General features: G+C 40.5%; 2 protein-coding genes across 2 annotated transcripts; one reads left to right on the top strand and one right to left on the bottom strand.

The window, feature by feature from the left end:
- Positions 1-513: 513 nt before the first annotated feature.
- lrit1a (leucine-rich repeat, immunoglobulin-like and transmembrane domains 1a) lies at positions 514-5,435 on the bottom strand. The gene is made up of 4 exons (XM_080482298.1): positions 5,074-5,435; positions 4,148-4,608; positions 2,915-3,220; positions 514-2,596 (listed from the first exon to the last, which is right to left on the bottom strand). The coding sequence occupies exons 1-4, from the start codon at positions 5,193-5,195 to the stop codon at positions 1,530-1,532; spliced, it is 1,956 nt and encodes a 651-aa protein (XP_080338424.1). The 5' UTR covers positions 5,196-5,435; the 3' UTR covers positions 514-1,529.
- A 2,788-nt stretch (positions 5,436-8,223) lies between these two features.
- Positions 8,224-14,496, top strand: rgra (retinal G protein coupled receptor a). Its single transcript, XM_080482382.1, has 8 exons — positions 8,224-8,409; positions 8,643-8,729; positions 9,046-9,202; positions 9,689-9,810; positions 10,248-10,401; positions 10,524-10,641; positions 11,811-11,924; positions 12,565-14,496. Exons 2-8 carry the CDS (start codon positions 8,651-8,653, stop codon positions 12,706-12,708), a joined length of 888 nt encoding a protein of 295 aa, XP_080338508.1. The 5' UTR covers positions 8,224-8,409; positions 8,643-8,650; the 3' UTR covers positions 12,709-14,496.
- Positions 14,497-21,397: the final 6,901 nt, after the last annotated feature.

Here is a 21,397-nt window from a genome sequence, read left to right on the forward strand (position 1 = left end):
TTTACATTTGACCTACTACTTCCCAGCCTGTGGCAGTTTCTAATAACTAAAGCCAATGAGAATGCAACTAATGATTAACTGTGTCTTTATAGACTAAAGTTTGGAATTGCCAAATAGTAAGGAATCTCTCTGATAAACACTGTGAGAAAACATTTACACTTAACATTTTCACTTCACAAGTCATACAACTGTTTAACTATTTATAAAAAATATTTTCACTCAACTTCTAAAATTTCTAAAAGGAGATGTTTTCATAGGCAAATTACATTTAAAAAAAACAACCAAACAAACTCAAAAATGGCTGTTACTCTACCTGGAGAAGTATTTACAATAACTAGAACTACATTTAAACACACTTAACTAATTTCCTGAAAATTATCCCAGTGAAACAAACAAACTCCTTAAACAAGTAGAATAAATATATAAACACAGCTTAAAAAAAAGAAGAAGATAAAACTGGTGATGTGAAGAAGAATTATTAATGGACCCAAAGTATCAGTCACTAGATAAATTAAAGATATAAAAGTTTATTCAACTATTTTCAAATACATAGTTTCATTGGAGTGAATAGATCTACATTTAATGGGGTAATGATGCCTCTAGGTGGCACAAAATAGGTACATAGAGATATTTCAGTGTGTGTCTCATTGTTGGGAATATAAATCAACAACATTTAATTTTGCATCATTTTCAACTTATTTACATTGTGTCATAGTTCTGTCCTTTCCGTACTTCTCTCCAGCTCCAGCCTTTCTCCATTCACCAGAGTGTTGTACCATGCCTATGTGTATATCTTCTCAGAGAACGTATGACAGATATATACAGAGGCACAGAATTATCTGTATATGTAAGTGTACATCATCCAGTGGAGTATTTACAAATCATACACATACACATATGACTTAAACAATGGATTTTCTAGTACTGTGTTCCCTTTCAATTAGCTCGGGTCAAAAAAAGGTTTCTTCGCTGGGCCATACAAATGTGATTAAATAAGATTTACAACTTTCCTTGTGCTTTTCAAGTTTTAGATTAGCTTTTTTGCCCCTATACCAGCCTTGTGATTTAAAAAAAAAAAAAGAACCCTATCTTTATATCTATTTCCAAGAAGCTAAAAAAAGAGCCTAAAACTACAATATTAACCCATTTTTTTAAACTGATATTTCCATTATAGTGCACCTTGCAAAAGTCCTTTGATAAAAGTTGGCTCTCTGTGGCGGTGGAGTCGATGGCATTATCCAGCGAGGAGGAACAGGTGGAGGGGAATCCCATGGTGTGGGCGTATGGGAGCGAGTGGGAGGGGGACTGACGTCAGGATGCTGCTGAGCATGAGAGTATTGATAGTGATGGGGATATGGGTGTGGGTGTGATTGTGGGTGTGAGTGTGGGTGGACATGTGGGTGGGAATAAGCATGAGGGTGGTGATGGGCATGCAAATGGGTGTTGGGGTTTGGACTGTGACGTGGATGCGGATGTGGGTGAGCTCGAGGAAGATGTCGTGGAGCAGGAGCCGGAGCTGGAGCATGACGTCAGCAGAAGTACTCATTAGGCTGTCCCTCTATCTTGGCAGTGGCCTCAGAGTCCAGGCTGGAGCGGGCCGACAGCAGCCTGTTGGACTCCTCTGGGTTCAGTCTGTTTAAATATTCGCCCTCAAGGCCTTTGGCCTTCGTGGCGGGCGACAGTGTTTCAAAGGTCACATACGAATCTTGGATGTCCTTTGATTTCTTTCCACAGTACTTCTGAATGCGTCTCTTCAGAGCCCCGCAGCACACAATGACAGTGAGCGGGACTGCAATGATACAGGCCACTGTGATCACAATCACATTTATGAGCTTCTGGGTGCCAGTTGCACTAGCTGCTTCATCAGTGGAAAATATGACACACTGCTCCTTCTTGGGGATCAGGCCCCTCACGCACACACAGGCAATGTACTTGGTCCTGGGCACCAACCCATCGATGGTCACACGGTTCTGCCCTGCACCAACATTGATCTTTCTCATGTCCCTCTCCCCAAACACTGCATACAGCACACTGAATGCGGTTGTGTTCTTGGCTTTAGGTGCCCTCCAGTTTAGAGAAATTGTATTGTCTGTGTCACCCACCACCTTCACTGAGCGAACCACTCTGTCAGGGTCCTGCTGCAATGATGATGTGTTGGCAGCCAGGTTGCTTAGATTTGTCTTCTCGAGATCCAGCAACGCATCTGGGTTGGAGGATGTGGCAGGCCCCGGAGTGGCTCTGTCAGCCAGGCTGTAGCTGCCTAGTTCAGGATCAGAACCAACACCAGGTAGAAGACCGGGGTCCAGGGCAGGCAAGGATGTGGGGCTGTAGGTTGGAGCCACATATCTGGCAACCAGCTTCTCCTGATAGGCCGCTTTCCCCATTTGGTTTGGTTTCTTCACTTTGGCCTTCTTGTCGATGTTTGTTTGGTTCCCGTCTGGTTTTGGTGAGTTGGATACAACTAGGGAAATGACAGCTTCAGCATTCCCTGCATAGTTAGAAGCTTTACAGATGAATTTCCCTGAATCTTTATAAGACACAGCTGGAACGCTGAGGATTGACCAGGTGATTCCCTCCTTTGATGTTTCTTGCTGAACTGTGGTGGCGGAGATGAGAGAAACATAAGAAAACTCCAACATGAAAACATGACATACTTTATAAAATGCTCTTTTTGGGGAAAAAAAATGAAAAAGTCCAAAACCCCAAACAGGACAGAATACAATGTTGCATTGATCATCCTCATGAGTGTTGCATAACTGACTGGGCCAGCCACAGCTGTCAGTCAGACTTACAGTCTTACGATCCCAACTGATAGCTCTCTGTTTAATTAACAGCAGCACTACAGTGCAGACACAATCATCTTATTTCAGGCACAACACAGTGATAGGTCCTGACACAAGAGGTGCTGACTCACCTGTCCCATTGAGGGTTCGTCCATCTGCCCTGCGCCATGTCAGGTCTGGAATAGGAACTCCGATGGTCCCACAGCGAAGCAGCACATTGTTTCCAACAGCACTGCGGACTCGTGCCACGGCTGTATGGATCCGCGGGAGCTGACAGCGTCGCAACTCTGCATCACTGAACAAGACCCCTGACACACTCTCTGGAGCGGAACATCGAAGTCTCGTGTCAATGAATGCCACTGAAAGAGTGGGAGACTTTTGGAACTGTACCAGGTCGTAGAGCCGACAGTCACACACCCAGGGGTTGTCATGGAGACCTGAGGGCAAGGGCAAAAGTGAGACCACAGGAGGAAGACCAGCATCCAGCTGTGTGCAGAGTAAAAGATCTGACTGCAGATGGCTGGTGTGGATGTTAGGATGTTAATCCTGTAAGAGGATTAACATTTAATTCATAAACTACATCATGGCCATGACTATGGCAATGATGGTGATGATGATGGTCATGGTCATGGTGGTGGAAGTGGTCTAGTGATCAAGGTCAGACTTTGCTGTCATCTCAGTCTCCTGTACATAACAAAGGCACCCGCACTGTAAATGAGCAGCTGAGTTCTATTTGTTTTTTATATTAACATGTAAGGATTTGTTTGAAAATTATTACTTGAGTTTAGAAAGACAAGACAGATTTGTATCTCCAGAAGTTAGGTTTTTGTTCCACTATAAAATTGATTGTCAGCCAATGGCAAAATCGAATTTCAAACATTTAATTATTTTGTTTACAAGTATACAATTATTTCATAAATGTCAATACTTTAAAAAATAAATTCAATCATACATTTTTCACTGCAATTTGAGTCGATAATGTCAGCTCCATTGAATTAAATTTTTATTCAGAGTTTAAATGTTTTTGTAAAAAATATCTAACACATTTTATTACAAGAATTATTATTATTATTATTATTATTATTATTAGTAGTATTAGTATTATTATTATTACTATTATTATTATTATTATTATTATTATTATTATTATTATTATTATTATTATTATTATTATTATTATACCTGTTTGTCTGTTTTGTGCTGGACTTGTTTGTTTGTTTGTTTGTTCGTTTGTTGGTTGTTTGTTGTTTGTTTGTTTGTTGTTTTTAACAAATCTACAAATTTCTTCTTAGGTATATTTAGAAAAAGGTAATCTTTTTTCTTATTTGATGGAAGCTTGTTGCGGGGGTTACAAAGTAACTTACCAAGTATCATCTTGGAGCTCTCGGGCCCTTGTGTGGGTTTTGCAGCCAGCCATGTAGACAGCACCTCCGCAGGCAGGGTCAGCAGGCTGTTGCTGGACAGATCCAGGTAGGTGAGGTTTCTGATGTAGGTGGTTGCCTCCGCTGGCAGCGCGGTGAGTTGGTTGTTGTGCAAATCGAGAAGTCTGAGACTGGGCATATCCAAGAGTGATTCCCAGGGAAAGGCGGTGAGGGCGTTCCCGTCCAGGCGAAGCTCTTCCAGGTTGAACAGTCCCCGGAAACTGTCCGGGCTCAAGGCGGACAGCGTGTTAAAAGACATCCACAGGAATTCAAGACTGGAGAGGTAGTTGAAGGCTTCGCTTGGTATCCCCTGGATGGACGTCTTCTCAATCCGCAGCTTGGAGGTGTCAACAGGGAACCCGACAGGCACGAGAGATATCCCGGGATCATTGCAAATCACACTCCTAAAAATGGACACATGCAAAACAACGTTCCACCATATCCTCTTCAGTCATTAAGTTTTAATACAGTTTGTATAATGATGTACATTTTTAGAATTCGCCCCTTATTTGCCACAGGGTCTTTGGAATTAATGAGCAGTAAATATGTGGTAAATTGACTGGCAGAAGAAAAAAAAATCCTCTTGATAATAATTCCGAGAGAAAGACTTATTCCCCAACTCATCAAAACACATAAAACGCAGAGATGGGAATGCTGAAAGTGCCTTTGAGAGATAATCCTGCATTAAATAAAATTGGACCGACATGCACTCCGTGAATTATCTTTTGTACACGTGTTCACCTCTGTGCAAACATCTGTCCCCTCTGCAGGCAGAAATTGCCGGTCTAAAGCGATGCTGTGCGCACACATTCAAACATTTTCCATTGTGTTTTTTATGCATGCAAAATAATTTGGGACTGTCTTCTTACCTGGCCTTTGATCCATCACTCAGGTTGTGGTAGAAGCAGCTGCATTGCGAAGGACAGGAGCTCACTGGGGAGACGAGTTCACCTGTGGCCACGTAGAGCCCCAGGACCAGGACGAGGAACATGTTGGCCCACTTTTACGCATACGCAGCCTGCCTACATGCGCCCAGTTCGCGCCCACTAAAGTCAAACAGACTTGCCTTTTTCTGTCATTTACAGAAATATCATCCGCATGGCTTTGTCCCCCCGCTTCGCTGTCCCATAGTGATCAGACTGCTATGAGTCCCGAGATAAAAAGGATAGACAAGGATTAGCGAAAGGACTGGCGTTCGTTTCATTTGGATGCGTATTGCATCCCGGAATCCGATAGGCTGCGCAGAGACGTCCCTATTTATTATCACAGAAAAACACTTCCGAAATGGTCATAATCCACTGTGATGTCTCTGTGTTTTTTTTTTTCTTTCCCTCAAATATGTTCATTTGAGCCCTGCCGTGACTGTTAATCTGCAAGTGGACAGCACTATGTTTTACCACAAGGTGGCCCCTATATCACAGTCTGTGGCTCTCACCTGGGGGCCTCTGCAAGCCAGTACCATCTTTATTATTCTGCCATTTATTTATTTTACATGTTACACACAAATAAGAAGTATCAGCATAAGTTGTTGTGTACGTTCTGGTGACATGAGACAAAGAAAAATGAGGCAGTAAGAGAAAAATATGTTTACAAATAGATACTCATTGTCTGTGCAAAATACAAATAGCATAAAGTTCAGTATATATGAGAATTAAGCAACACAAGACAATGTACATACAGTGCAAACCCAAAAGAACAGAGGGATTATGTGTATTGAATTTATAGACAAGGCAGGGTAGTGATAAGTTGGGATGCTTATAAGTGATGTTTCAGCAGAAGTCAATTGAATCGCTATATTTCTGAACACGGAAAATATAAGTTCTTGCTCTTCTTCAGTATTTAAAGCCATCAGATCTGAGCCCAGAACTACAAACATAGTTTGTCTGAATACATTGAATGTTGAAATATCTCTCTTTCTAGCCCCAAATCCCAACTGGAACATCAGAAAATCTCCACCTGAATCTGGTTCTGCAGGTTTCTTCCTGTTAAAAGATAGTTTTTACCTTTTCACCAACACTGCAGCTTGCTCATGTAGAATAGTTGAGTTCTTCTCTCTGAAAGTGCCTTGAGATTACTATTTTTGGTGGTATATAAACAAACTTGAATTGAATTGAATTGAATTTAAATAAAAGTCAATCATGTTAAATCAGTATAATTGAAAGCTACACCCTCTGTAGATCACATCAGTAACAACATTTGCATGTGATCCTGTACTACACTAGAGAAATAACTTAATTTGTAAAAGTGTTTGTTTCCTAAACTAGGTAAATACTCAGTGTACAAGTTGGCAACCATCCCTTGGGTTTCCCTCTTGCATTCCATCACCCTGAAAGTTGGCAATAGTGCTTGTGCGACTGATGACATGAAGAAATGCACCATGGACCAGCTTTATATCTGACCTTCATTTAAACACAGAGGAAGGTCAGGGGTTGGAGTACACCGCAAACAAACACTAAAAAAAATGTAATTGAATGATAACAAATAGAGTATAGCCTACATGCTATATTGATCATTATTTTGTTGAATCTCATCATGTTTACAATTTTACCACATATTTCAAACCAAGTTATTGTATTACTCTTAATCTTTTTGAAATAAAATCCCCTTCGCTCACAGGTCTTACAGTGTATATTGTTTTAAAAATCGTGCTGGCCTCCACTGCGGATCAAAACATGTTGAGCAACCATGTTAAAAAAATGTAAACATGCCATACCACAAGGCAAGCAGTTAATCTCATTTGCTGAAGCCAGTAAAGCCTTTTATGTTGCACGAACCAGATGATTGAACTTTCTGGGAGATGCATTGTCATTCTTAGTGTGCAAAAGTCTCATAATGATGAAAATGTATGTTGTGTCATGCAACTACACTTGGCTCAGATAAAGCAGGACGTTTCAAAAGTATCTGCAGTTTGGATTAGTGCAACAACACAAATGAAGGATATGGCTTATATACACAAAATATGATCAATATTGTAGACACTACAAAACATCCACGGAAAAAAGCATTATTTGTGATATTTGTACTTGTTTTGACCCAATTAATAATGTGACATACAAGCGCCAAAATTAATATAATGATTTAAAAGTGAAAATGGTGTTGAAGTTTCCAAAAACATCCCATCACGATCGTTTTCATTTCCATATGATTAACACATTTCACCTATGTTTCACAATATTCCTGATCTTATAATCCAAAGACCCTGGCTGTACAATGTTCAGCTTGTTTCTCCTGCAGTCCTGTGGCATGAAAAGCTGCAAATGCTGCTGCAGCTGAAACATGACGTTTGCATTAAAAGGATGAGGATGATGGCAGGATTTCATGTAATTAACACACTGGTAGATCAAGTTAAACTAAGCAGGGGTTGAACACAGACATTTATTGTTCACCGGCTCCTGGTCCTCGTCACACACATGCAGACTGAATCCAGACTCTGCTGACACATGTTGTGTCTGCAGTTTCCAAAAGTGTAATTTCGTCCGTTTGTTTTTTTCTTTTCTTTTCCTTGATCATTTCAGACAGATGCAGAGTTTGGTTTTAATCTCTTTCGGGTCAGTGTGTCTGCCAAAACTTTGATTCTCAGCACAAAACAAATAAAATGTCCACCAACCATGCCCAGCGCCACAGAGTACTGCCATATGGGACAAAGGATTAATAAAGATACAAAACAACAATACTAACATGGATCCTGTGTGATGTATTCACAGTAATCTTTTTGCGTCATTAATCAGGAGTAGTGCAATAAAATGAAACTGGCATAAAATACACCATATATTTCCAATGAACTGTGCGAAGGAGGAGCAGTATTGACGGATGTAGTAAACACTGTGTGGTCTCTGGCTAAAGATGTAAACATGGACTAAAAGTCCTACACCCATCACGTGTCTGCTGTATTTTTTTATCACTGAAGCCTCTGGGTGTGAGGCTGTAACAGCAGCTATAAAAAGCATGAAAATTAAACTGTGATCATCATCACCGTTGGTGGAGGGAAATCATCTGGTTGGAGGGTTTATCAAATGAGTGTGTTTGATTGGCAGGAGGCTGCAGCCTGGTTGACACCTGTTGTGTCTCCTTAAAGCGACACGGTGCGCGGGGCTGCATCAGACGTGTCGTCTCGTCCTTTAAGATCATCTGCGGCTGCATCCTCACCGGGACACCAAAACACAAAGGCTTTCTTGTGTAACTAACTGAGGGACTCTATTGTTGCGGTGGGCAAATGCGCATTAAGGGTTACGGTTTGTGCGGTTATGTTCATTAAGACATTCCTGTGCGGATTGGGGCAACAGAGTGAGAGGGGCTTTACATAATAAACTGCATGCTTTTCACATGAAATGCCCCTTTAAAAGCGGGCTCTCTCCAGTCATATTGAGGCACATCGTAAACGAGCGGACTCGGAGGAGTGAAAAGTCTCTGACAGCTGCACTTTGGTTGTGTCAAATAGGCTTCAGGATGGTGTCGTCGTACCCTTTACCGGAGGGCTTCTCCGAGTTTGATGTGTTTTCCCTGGGATCTTGCCTGCTGGTGGAGGGTGAGTGTTTTCCTTTTTCTCCTGGATTTGAGCCAAATACTACTAGGGCTGCGCCTGCTACGTATAGTATTAACCTATGACAGGACCTGTCGCAACCCGGTCTCTGATAGCTCATCTGGGAGGAAATTATCTCTCATTTTCGCTTTAGCATTCAAGTGAAACCAACAGTTAGATAAAGCGATGCGCTATATATATTTACATTATGTTGTGATGTCAATAACATGCACCGCAACCAGCAGTGCCGTGCGCACCGATTCGCGCACTCATCTGCCGTATAGGCTTTAATTGCTCTGTTTTGTTTCTGTTCCGCCAAAAGGTATGCTGGGCTTCTTTCTAAACGCGGTGACAATCGTTGCTTTCCTCAAAGTGCGAGAGCTGAGGACTCCCAGCAATTTCCTAGTGTTCAGTTTAGCCATGGCTGATATTGGCATCTCCATGAACGCCACGGTCGCCGCTTTCTCCAGCTTCCTGAGGTGAGTGATGTAACCAGCAACCTTTCATAACGCGCACCGAGGTCTGACAGCACGTGGCCAAGTCAAATGTAATGACAGAATAATGCCTCTGATGGCATTGGACCACCTGTCCGAAAGGTGAATAACCTATACCGAGATGCATAATCGATTCCGTTACTGCTGTTCAGTGGAGGGGTGATAGTCAATGCACAGCTAATGAGCACAAATGCAGAAGCAGCGGGTTTTTAAAGGTATTCATGAGATGGGAGAAGCTACTGTCAGTGGTTTTCTGTCCATCTATTAAAAAAAAAAAGAACCTACTCTTTTTTTCTTTTTAAATAAGGTTGTTTTAAATATACTCCAATGTAAACAATTACTTACTATGGTACACCTTCAAAAATGAGTTTTATTATGTTGGATCAAGGCTATAATATGTACATAAAGGTCTGTTTACATCCAAATACTTACAAAATACTTGCAAACATTGCAAACGCTCTCTGTTTGCAGGTACTGGCCCTATGGTTCTGATGGATGCCAGACTCATGGTTTCCAGGGATTCATGACAGCTCTTGCCAGCATCCACTTTATAGCTGCCATCGCCTGGGACAGATATCACCAGTACTGCACCAGTAAGATGACACTTTTTCAGTTCCAGTCCTGAGTAGGTCAGCAAGTTGGTTTATACCTGTCAGAGACTGTTCTGATCATGTTGACAAAACTATGACAGTTTGACTTGACAATGCCAACAGAGTTGAAACTACCACCTAGGAAGCTTTGGGTGTTCATAAAACCCTCCTTTCTTTTTTGTTACACTGTGAGGTAAAATAAGACCCACTGCTATTTTTAGTCCTCCCCATGAGGAGGATACAATGGGAGGAGGAAATGACCTGCGCGCCATCCATCATTTGTAGCCGTTATTAGACAGCAGGATATAAACACCTAAAAGGGCCTTTAACAGCAGGCTTCAGCACGAGTTTGTTCTAGCTATAAGAAAAACATGTACCACAACAAAAACTCAAGCTCTTGGAGAGTTTTTAAAAGTCATAATGACTCTTTCTCTAACCAGGGACAAAACTGCAATGGAGCAGCGCCATCACCCTGGCCATATTTGTCTGGCTCTTCACCGCCTTCTGGTCCGCCATGCCGCTCATCGGCTGGGGGGAGTATGATTACGAGCCCCTCAGGACCTGTTGCACTCTGGACTACAGCAAGGGTGACAGGTATGTGCACATCTTCTCTGTCCTACCACATGAAATTACCTCCTGAAATTACTTTCTGTTCTCTTGTCCTCATTACTGACTTTGTAGTTGTTTTAAACCCTTGTGTTGATTCTTCTCCACAGAAACTACGTGTCCTACCTGATCCCAATGTCCGTATTCAACATGGGCATCCAGGTGTTTGTTGTCATGTCTTCTTACCAGTCCATTGCGCAGAAGTTCAAAAAGACTGGAAACCCCAGGGTAAGTACTGTGAATATGTACTCTTCCCTATCTTCAGCAACACAGGATTACTTGTGATTTCCTTCAGGAGGAAACCCATATATTCTGCAAATGAAACGACATACACATGGTCTCCAGATTCAACGTGCACATGGACATTTGGTTAAGTTTTGCTTCCAGTCATCCAAGCCCAGATTTGATCATAATGTACATGATTTCAGACATAACGTTGAATCCATAAAACTGCTATTCACGAGTAACAGAGCCGTTACACCTAAACATGAATCCTGGTAAATGTGCGGAAAAGGGCAGTGAAGGCTGTTTGTGCTTTGAAGTGGCCCACTGAAAAGTATCAAAAGGATTCTCCTGATCGTAGCGTAAGCACCACTGCCTCACATGGCCCACATTCACAGACACAATGACGACTATGAATGAAGAGCACGCACGCTTTGACATATGTAGGTCATTGCCACGGGGGGAAGACTGGGCGCTTTAGTTGTGGTCAGTTTCTGGTGTGCAGTGGAAAGAGCAGAGTGTCTGTGAAGTTCAGCAGTAGAGTTGTGCGCGGGCTGAATCAGGTGGCCCCGCTTTATGTTGCGTAAGCCTATTATTTACAGTCATCTGAGCTGGCTGGAGACACTTTCATTACAAAGTATGCAGAGGAGAGACACCAAGCGCTCCTCCACAACAATAAAATTATATAATAGTGGGCACACAGTCTCATTCTGGTGCAAAACAAAAATAAATTCAAAAACAAGTAGTGGAATGCTTCAGCTGATGTTTCTTTAATCACATTTAACTCTTATTAGTTTAGCCATGCAGCCAAATTAACTTTATTAACAATATACTTTTTATTCTAAGAGTCTGTTGTTGATGATCTTCAGTGTTTATACTTTATCTGGGAATGCAATATGATGTGACCTTTGACCTTTTGGATTACAACAATCTGCCCCTTGACTCCTTTTTTCTGTTTTCTGGTTTCGCATTAGAAGCCTTAACACAGATATTCTTTTAGTCCCAGGCGTTATTCCAGGCATGTGACTTCCCTCCGAGTAAAAAACCCCATGACAACGCAACATTTTTCTTGCCTTCACTATTCAGGGAATTAATAAATTGCTTTCATTGTTTTTTATTTTCCCTCAATTTTTCACTTTTTCCCCTCACTTTTGCCAATATTTTGCCCTCTTCAGTTCAATGCCAACACTCCTCTTAAGACCATGCTGTTCTGCTGGGGACCCTATGGCATCCTGGCTTTCTATGCTGCTGTGGAGAATGCCAACCTGGTCTCACCTAAGCTCAGGATGGTAAGTACAAGCAGTACAATCTGCCATCAGAGATATACTCCTATTTAAATGCAAGTTAGATATTATGGAGTCACAAACATGATCAAGTGAACAAACATACTTGGCATGGAATAATTTGTGAATGGCTGCTGTGAAATGCTACAAAGCTAAATGATGTGATTTTTAGTTGAGTCATTCAAACATTATGGTTTTGTGACACTAACAAGGAAACTAAAATTCGACTTTGTTTCAGAGCTGTGAAAACATAAAGGTGTTGAGAAAAGCCAACTTTGGGATATGCAAGCATGAAATTCCTATAAAACTTCTTAAAGCATTTCTATTTCAACTAGTTTACATTTTTAGCAATAGCCCATCTTACAAGCTTTTGAGTTGCACCAAATTACAAAGATGAGTGAAAGTTGCTAAAGGCAAATTCCACAATGTATATAGGCTTTTATAGTGTAGACCAACATTCCTTTAAATAATAAATTGCTTACATTGAAACTCTGGTGCAATGTGTCTTTAGTGTATAACCAAACATAAGGCCAATTTTCTTCCCTGTTTACTTTCTTTCTAAAGACTTAAGCCAGCGGAATTTCTTTGTGAATGTCTATAAACAGTATTTCAAGTGCTGATATCCTTGTGGGGCCTTTCTCTACAGATGGCTCCTATCCTGGCCAAGACTTCACCTACATTCAATGCCTTCCTGTACGCTTTGGGAAATGAGAACTACAGGGGAGGCATCTGGCAGTTCCTCACCGGAGAAAAGATTGATGTGCCTCAAATTGAGAACAAGTCCAAATAAACTGAGCATGAAATAATCACCCACACGTACTGTCCTGGTGTTTTCTCACAGGTATCCTTGATGTTTCTGTTTTTTTCAGTGTATGTGCATGTCCTGTGTGTTGAGCAGTCGTAACCATTGCCCTGTGCATACATCTGTCATGGATTGCTATACCTGAATACATTCTGAAACTGTACTTCAAAAGAAGAAGCGGTAACAGGTCTGCTGCCAAAACGTGAACATGATTTAATTATTCCAAACAAAGTGAGAGCAGCCTGGTAGTCTCGTCCACCGTGCCAGGAAGTAAACACAGGAACAGTTTGGACTTTCATTTTGTCAATTGTCTAGTAAATTATTGATTTTATTTTGGATCCATGTGAATCGCTTGTAGCAAACACACACGAAGATTATCTGTTAGTTTCATGTTTTACAACAATACAGCAAATAATGTACAGAGCTGGAAACCAAATTGCGTAGACTGTAGCTAATTGCTTCAAACATCCTTATAGCAAGATCTTTCAATCAAGAAGAAGCACAATACAAACAAGTGGTCATATAATCAACTTTTGTGACAGATGTACTCTGCAAACATCAATTTCTTTAGCATTTTCCCCTCAAAATGTCCCTGTCTTTGTCTTCTAGTTAAAGAAGTCAGGCTCTGGTATATATTGATTAAGCTGTAGGACCAGAGGGGCAGTCAAGAAAGCGTTCCTTATTGATTATTGCTCCTGTGATTGAATTGTGAAAGTGCATGCAAGCTGGTGACATCACACCAAGAAAGGTTGTTGGTGATCCTCTGCATCCAGGGTCGAACTGCATTAATCCTCTAAACAAGAGGACCATTCATCGATACACAGCCCCCACGTCAAGTTAGAGATTAGTCTGGAGCTGCAGATTAGATTAACAGAACATGCCTCTCGTCTACAGATCAGCGTGAATTTTTTTTATTTTTTTTTAAAAAGCTCACTGTGTGACTGCAACACATCATCCAGATAACATATTTACATAGTAATTATGACCTTGAGATGAATGTTTTCTAGTTAAGGGTAGACTCTAGAATGTATTTACCTCAGGCCGCAGCGCTTTAGAAATTTATTTTTAACTGACACATCATTTGATTCATACTTGCATGCCACATTATAGCACAAATATGCTTGTTGATAGATTCCTCATAAACTTTACCTTTGAAACAGGATTAATTTAACATTACTTTAAAATGTATTGTCTGACCAACTACTCAAACAATACACAACATGCTGGTTATTATATAATCACTAATCATTCAGTAGGTTTCAAAAACCAAGTAGTCCGCTCTTTGTATTATACTCTTTTAACATGACATATAATTTATATTCAGGAACGTTATGACCACACGGCAGACATCAGACATCAAGTAAGAGTGGAGTGTGTTTCTGGGTTAATGACATCGCTGATAGAGTTGATGCTGACTTTGGGAAGGGCCGCACTTTTAAATCATGCAGGATGTTTTATTCTTGTTTTACACTGTATACATGTGATTCACAATCTAATTTAAATCCCGAACAGCACAAACAAGTCCACCCACATCCTCCCCTTTCCATGGCTAAATAGTTTTCGATTCAGACCTCACCATCCTTTAAAGAGGTTGATTTCTGATGTTAGCAGCTTGAGTTGTTTTATTTATCATGTCAAATGTAATAAGAAAGAGTATTGTATCATCAATTCCTCTCTTTTAGGAAGTGGGTCTTGTGTTGATTGATGTTCATAATCTGCAAGGTCACAAAGAAAAACAATTTACTGTATGATCAATAAAAGAATAGTATATGTTTGAACTTTGTCTTTTTTATTTCAAATGTGTTTTTTTAAAGGTACAGGATTTTTCATCGAACACACCTTACCTAGGCTGACTTTTGAGGGTGAGATTTGAATGATAAATTAATAATCAAATAGTGCTTAAGGAGTAGTTATTAAAGTGTGGCGCAGGCACAACAATGAGGGTAAGAGAGAAATATTCCCTTCGCATGATTTTATTCTTTAATCTTTGAGGAGAAATTATGACAGTTTCAGAACAGTGTTTATTCTCAAAGTAATTCTGATTGTTTGTCAGTTTTAGAGAGTTGAAGATTCAAATCATTACTGTCATATAACTTATACTAAAAAAGTAATTTACAAAGTAAAATAGCTTTTTAAATGTATTAATAGCATGTAGTTTAAAAATAGACTTACTTTTTTACTAATGCCTCGTTCATAAAAACAATAAAATCTCAATAATTCAAAGTCCATGCCTTTGACGCTCTGTTTTATGGCATCCGGCATTTGGATATTATAACTTAAGATTTTGGTTTTTCCTTCTGTTACTACTCTGTCGGAGGGTGTCAGTATAATTACAGTAAAGAATTCAATCACCGTCACGATGCAGATAATACCCCGAGGTTTTAACACACAGTAGAAGATCCCAGTTGGTGTTTCTAAGCAGATTAATGGATGGCAGCATGTCAGTTCTGTGGGTTGTTGCATAATTATCGTACGAATGGCAAATGTGCAGTGGGCAGACGCAAACCCCCGTCTCGTCTGCAGCTTTTTCAAGCTTATTCAATCATGTGCAGAAGAAAAAGAAGAAAAAAAAGGAAAAGGAGGAAAAAGTAATGATCTGTGAAATGTATAAGAGTCCTGACAAGATTATTTCACAAGAGTTATTCTGACTGCACTTCCTAAACAGGTGCAGACTTCTACTGTTAACACAGACCTTTCAACATTTTAAACTAAATTATTAAAGACATAATTAAACAAATAAACTCAACCTGACTGATGTCACTACAGATTTTCTGGGTTTCATAATAACAAAGCTTCTCGCTGACAGAAAAACAACTGTTGTGAGTTTAAAATCAGCTGATTCAGTAACCTATCGATTTATAACATCCAAACATAAAAAAAAAGATTAAATGTTATTCAACAGCAGGAGAAGTTCAAAGGTTTATTAGTGGCTAATGTGTCATCATAGATGATGATTACAGATTAATTATTTGAACCACGCTGGCTGGAGATTTACATCTGGATTATGTTATACTTTGAATCCAAATGTCTGGCAAGAGAGCACTGTTAGCTGCCCCTCCACTCCCCCCTGCCCCCCCACTGGCTTTCCCTCCGTCTCTTACAATCAAACATATTCAGGTACTTAGAGTTCACTGAGGATTATGTCTGGTCAACCAATGAAGTTTTCATATGGGCTTTTTGAGAGGATTACACAGCAATATGAGCACATGTGCTGGAGAAAGGAAGATAAAAAAAAATGATAAGGACTGTTGGAGAAGTTATACGAATCAGCATTTCCCTGAGCAATGAAGAGGAAGAACACCCTAACACTCATGTGGAGGCCACGGTACACCCACAGATGAGTAACTGGATGCATGATTGACTTCATGAATCAAGGTTGGGATAATTATAAGAACCAGAGGTGCAGGCAGGACCAGATGTGACTAAATCTATTGGAACTGAGCCTCCACACATACGTTTATTACACAAAGTCATAAAAGAGAGCCATGTGTCCATCCAGAAAAGATTGTTTGATTTTTAAGCCAAGAAAGGTTGGTCCTTATGTGATGCAGCAAAACAACTTACGTGCTAAATGGGAACAAATGCCTTTGATAATCTAGGATTCTATTTATAACTGAAGACCTGATTTTATTCAATATAATCTAATATAATACAATTTGATTTTATTGCAGTGCGTGGCCATGGCTGTGCATGAGTTGTTTTCTCCAGCTCTGATGAAGAAATCTGCCTTTTCAAGACATGGTGATGTTTGTTGGTGTTGATGGCTGACATGTTGCTCTCACCTGGTGATGGCACCAGTGACAGAGAACATCTCCAAGTGTCTTTGGAAAGCTACCGAGGAGAAGGTTTCGAGGGATTTCTCCAGAGCAAAGGACCAAGGAAGGTGTCTCATTATTTTCCCAGATGTGCAGATTAACTTGGAGGATGTCGTAGAATGCTTGCTTGAGGACAAGAACACAGTGGAAGGCTGTTTGCATGATATTCAACCAGTTGATCCGACACTGCGCTGTCCTCTTCCACCCTTGCTTCTGAGGTAACAACCGCCCTGCCAACTTGCTCCTCCTCCTTCTCTCGAAACTGCAACAAACCTTTTCCTGGAGTAGATGGCATCTCTTCTTGCCCCGGGCTTTGCATGCCTGAGTTTTTGGGTAGTAACTCAAAACATATCCACTCTGCCGGTTATTATACTGTCAACCAACGCCTTTAGTCTCAGGTGTGAATTCACCCCCTCCATCGCCTTTTCCAATCCTTCACTTCCTTCCTGTCCTCAACTTGACAGAGCAGATGACGCCTTACAGCCCCTGGAGGGACTTTATTGTCAGGCTTCTCTTGCATGTGCTAATTTAAATTCTTCAGTGAGGCTACAGAAGGGTGGAAGGCTCAGCCTGTTACAAGGAAGCCACTGATCTTCTAGTGTAGCTTTACAGACCAGCAGAGGCCACAGGACTCAGACCAGGGGCGAGTGCTAGTAGATCCAGGCTTCTATCAGGCAGGCCAGGCTTGTCTAACTTGATGAGTCATTCTCCCGGGTCATTGCAGAGTCTCTCAGGCTTGCGTCACACAGTTTCCCCAACTTCTTGACTGGTTATGATGGAAGAAGTAACAATTCCAGGGGTTCAGAAACAGTACCTGTCAGTCACCCTCCCTTTCTTCAACACCATGGATCTTGACCTTGGCAGAGCAAAACTCATCCTGGAGGATCTGCTGGAAGCTATTATTTCCATGTGTATTTGCTTTCCGTTCACCCTGCATATTTTGTCCTCACTTTACGCAACTCTTCAGTAAATCATTCTCTACATATAAATACCAACCAAATAGTCAAAGTGAAAGCTTCTGTCTGTTTTGCTTGTTGTTTTGCCAATGGGGCCCAATAGGCAAAAACAATGATATCGTATGATGTAGAAGAGATTAGTAAATCTGTCATTCAACCCAAAATGACTTGTGTGAGACAAACCTCATCCAATGTGGGAGTTGTTTGAGCCTAGTGGAGCACAATGTGATTCCAGTTGTGTGAAGTAGAAGCTTACCCTCCTCCAACTCAAATAAGAAAACATGCATCAGTATCCAAGTTTGCACAACTTGTCTCATTTGAAATCTTTGTTGCATAGACAGTCTGTTTGACTCTCAGCGAAGGGGAAAGAAACACAGATGATCAAGCTGTACTTGATGATATTTTCAGATTGAGTTCTGTTCCTGTGTGCGACCCTCTTTGGTTAAAAATCATCGACAGCTATTCTGACACTAGCGAGCTGAGGCCAGAAAAGGGATTTAAAAAAATAATAATAATAAAATACAGTGTGAAATATCAGTGCCTCAGGTCAACCACACTCTCCTTAAATGATCTTGACTGTCAGATGTAAAGCCGGTTACATAACCCCAAAACCCATAAGACCGCACACACATGCACATGCATACACACATATAGAGCGGCACATGCAGTCTGGCAGAGAATCCACAGAACAATCAATGGTAAAGCTGAGTGCAGCTGCTCCTCTAATCACTTCATTGACTTTCAGAAATTACACTATTTTTGCTCAGTGTGATTTAATAAGGGATACACAGAGTCCGTTGCATTCAACTTCAAGTCACCGACAGTGCACACCTAACACATTACATATTTGGGGGGGGGGGCATATTTGTTTTGAAGAAAGAGTATTTTTACAGGATTACTGTCTCTGCATAATCTGGATTACAGCAGCGTTGTGCGTCACTGCTCTTTAGAAAACACTGTTTTTAAATCATTAAACTACACACTTTGACCACTGAACAGTACTGTAACCACGCCACACAAACTCCCCTTATGACTAACACACACACTTACAAAGCTGAAGGTTTGTACACAAGCAGTGTGCAGGCTTTATATTGGTACAATCAGGGCATAAACGTTTCATTTGAATATTACATCCAATTTAAATTGAGATTTCTTTTTCAAAAAGGGATCTGAGAAATTAATACAAACTAGAAAAGCCTAACACACGCAATATTTGTCAGTGGAACTACTATCTAAAATATAACTAGACCTTTTTTTTATGTTTCAGTAGAATGTTGCTGAAACTACAGGTTTCATAAATAAGTTCATGCAGGGATGGCATGAGCACTTGCAGTTCTCATCTTTTATCACTGATGAAACTCAATGGTTGGTTTGAGCAGCAGATTTCCTCGATTAAATGACTGGATTTCACACATGAGGATGATGCGACGTTTAATCCACCCAGCTACATGGATTATGCTATCAATCAACTATTTCTTATTTTCTGAATGCTGCATACATTCAACGCCAACCAAAAGCCACACATTTAATTTGTGATTGCTTTCCAGCACACTTATGTAAACATGTCTACTGTCACTGTTGATTGCCTCACTCTTGATTGGTGCATCTTCTGCAGCTGTCGCATGTTGTCGTCTTGTGCACGTGCTGCTTCAGCAACGCAGCCGGATCACACACCGGGCTGCATTCCTCTCACCTCTGCAGACCACAGCTGGAATGAAAACCATGCAGACTATTATAGTTTGACGCAGAACTTTTAAGCAGTGCACCGCTGAAAAACTGTAACACTAAAACCAAAACTATGTGAGAGGCAAAGATGAGCAGTCGATATATAAATTCAAAAGCTTTAACCTCCATGATGTTTTCTACTGTAATTTCCAAGCATGCATCACATCTGTAGTCCAGTAGGCTCCACTGATAAAGAAGATCCTCTTCCACATCTGATGCTCTCTATGTGTTGACGTGTCCCTGAGGAAGACATTTAACCTCAAATTGCTCTCAAGTGGTGTTTGCATGCAAATTACTAACAGTGTAAAGCTCTTTAAAACGTCTGAAGTAGTGAAAATGTGCTATAAAAATGATATAATTATAATTCTTATTCAAGGACTTCAGCCTGCTTCCCACAATTGGAAGCAACAGCTGGAATTCAAACCATGTAAACTGAGACTGATCATGTCAGTCTGCTCAAAGTACCATGCAAAATGTTTCGCTTGTATGAAGTTTTCTGCATCATGCGTCTGTAGAGTTCACTCTAGTATCTCTTGCTATTCAAAAATGAATATCTGGATTATTCCAGTTCGCCAGGATCGTTTCTGAAGCTTGTGCTGTGTGCACGAGGCTGCAGTGAACAGGATTTTGTTTGGCTGTGAGATTTTAATACTTTGGCAACTGCTCAAGATTACATGGCGATCTTGAATCTCCTGAGCGAGTTTCAAATCAGATCAAAGCAGAATCACTGGGAATACGACAAAAAAAATGTTGATCCCCTAACACAGCCAATCCAGTTATGAGGCCAGTGCAGGCTGAGAGGACACTGAAGTAAAAACAGATAATTCTCCCCGACAAAAACAGATGCCGAGAGAAACAGTGAAACTAAACAGCCTGAAATTAGTTTACACTGACAATGTATGCTCGTGTTTCATTTCCACCCTGCTGTGCACATTCTTGTGTACATATTTATGTATGTGTGCAAGTACATGTTTATGTGCATGCACAGGACGCGTGAGATTGCAAAAAGAGATCAAGTGCAGCAGTCTCCTGAGTAAACCAGAGGCCAAGGTTTGGTTCCGGCCTTCATGACTCTGCTTAAGCTTCCAGCTACAGTATGTTCACCGAGGGAAATAAATGTGATTATCAAAGCTGTTCTCTCAATATTGTGACGTAACGTGTGTTCTAAAAATAAAAGATAAAAATTCTGAGTCCCTTTTGGGTTAGATTCCTAACATTTATTGGCCGGATATAACCCATCGACGTCAAATAAAGCACCAGAGGGAAACAACAGTCTGCGTTTCTCTGATTTGCACTGGAAATGGCTACTCCCTTTTTTGTAGTTTGAAGCAGGACCACTGGCCCATGTCCATTTCTCATTTGTCTAATAAGTGAAAATAAAATCTGAATAACACATTATGGATCGGCTCAACATGAAGTGTAAAACGTGATTGAAATAGAATAAAAATGATTTGCATTTCTCATGTGTTATGCCCCTGATATAGGAAAAAATGGCAAAAAGCACAGAGAAGAAGGCCAAGAAGACATTTTGAATGCTAATAACAAACAGCAGTTCATTGCCAACAGACAAAAGTTTACTTAAAAAAACACAATCAAAAAGCGTCAAGGTTTCAGACTGGGTCCACACAACAAACATCATAAAAGATACTGTTTAAACTTTAGATTTGACCAAGAGAAACCAGAAAAAGTCAAATAAAACAACACAACCAAAAGTGACATTTGCTAAGCTAGATTATTAGATTGCTGGGTTAATACTGTTAATTCCCAAAATAATAAAATGAATAAATAACAGGATGTACTCATCAATAAGTTACAACATTGCAGGTCATTGTAATGCACAGTGCTATCACGAAATTTAATACAAATATTGTGCAAAATTTCATACAAGAACAGCATTACTGAATAGAATAGAATAGAATAGAATAGAATAGAATAGAATAGAATGGCGACCCAGCCATACAGTTGCTAACAAGAAGGAAACATTTACAATGCTATGTACACAATCATGTACAGGTTACATTCCATGTATCTATCTCCTGTGCAGCAGTGGATAACTATGGGGTGCTGAAGCCAGCTGACTATATGAGTGAAGGCAGAGTACAACATGAACAGGCCATCAGTCCATCACAGAGCAAACACAGAGATACAGACAGCCACGCACACTCGCATTCACACGTACCA

Source organism: Lipophrys pholis (genome assembly GCF_963383615.2).
Source record: "Lipophrys pholis genome assembly, chromosome: 15".
Classification (NCBI taxonomy): domain Eukaryota; kingdom Metazoa; phylum Chordata; class Actinopteri; order Blenniiformes; family Blenniidae; genus Lipophrys; species Lipophrys pholis.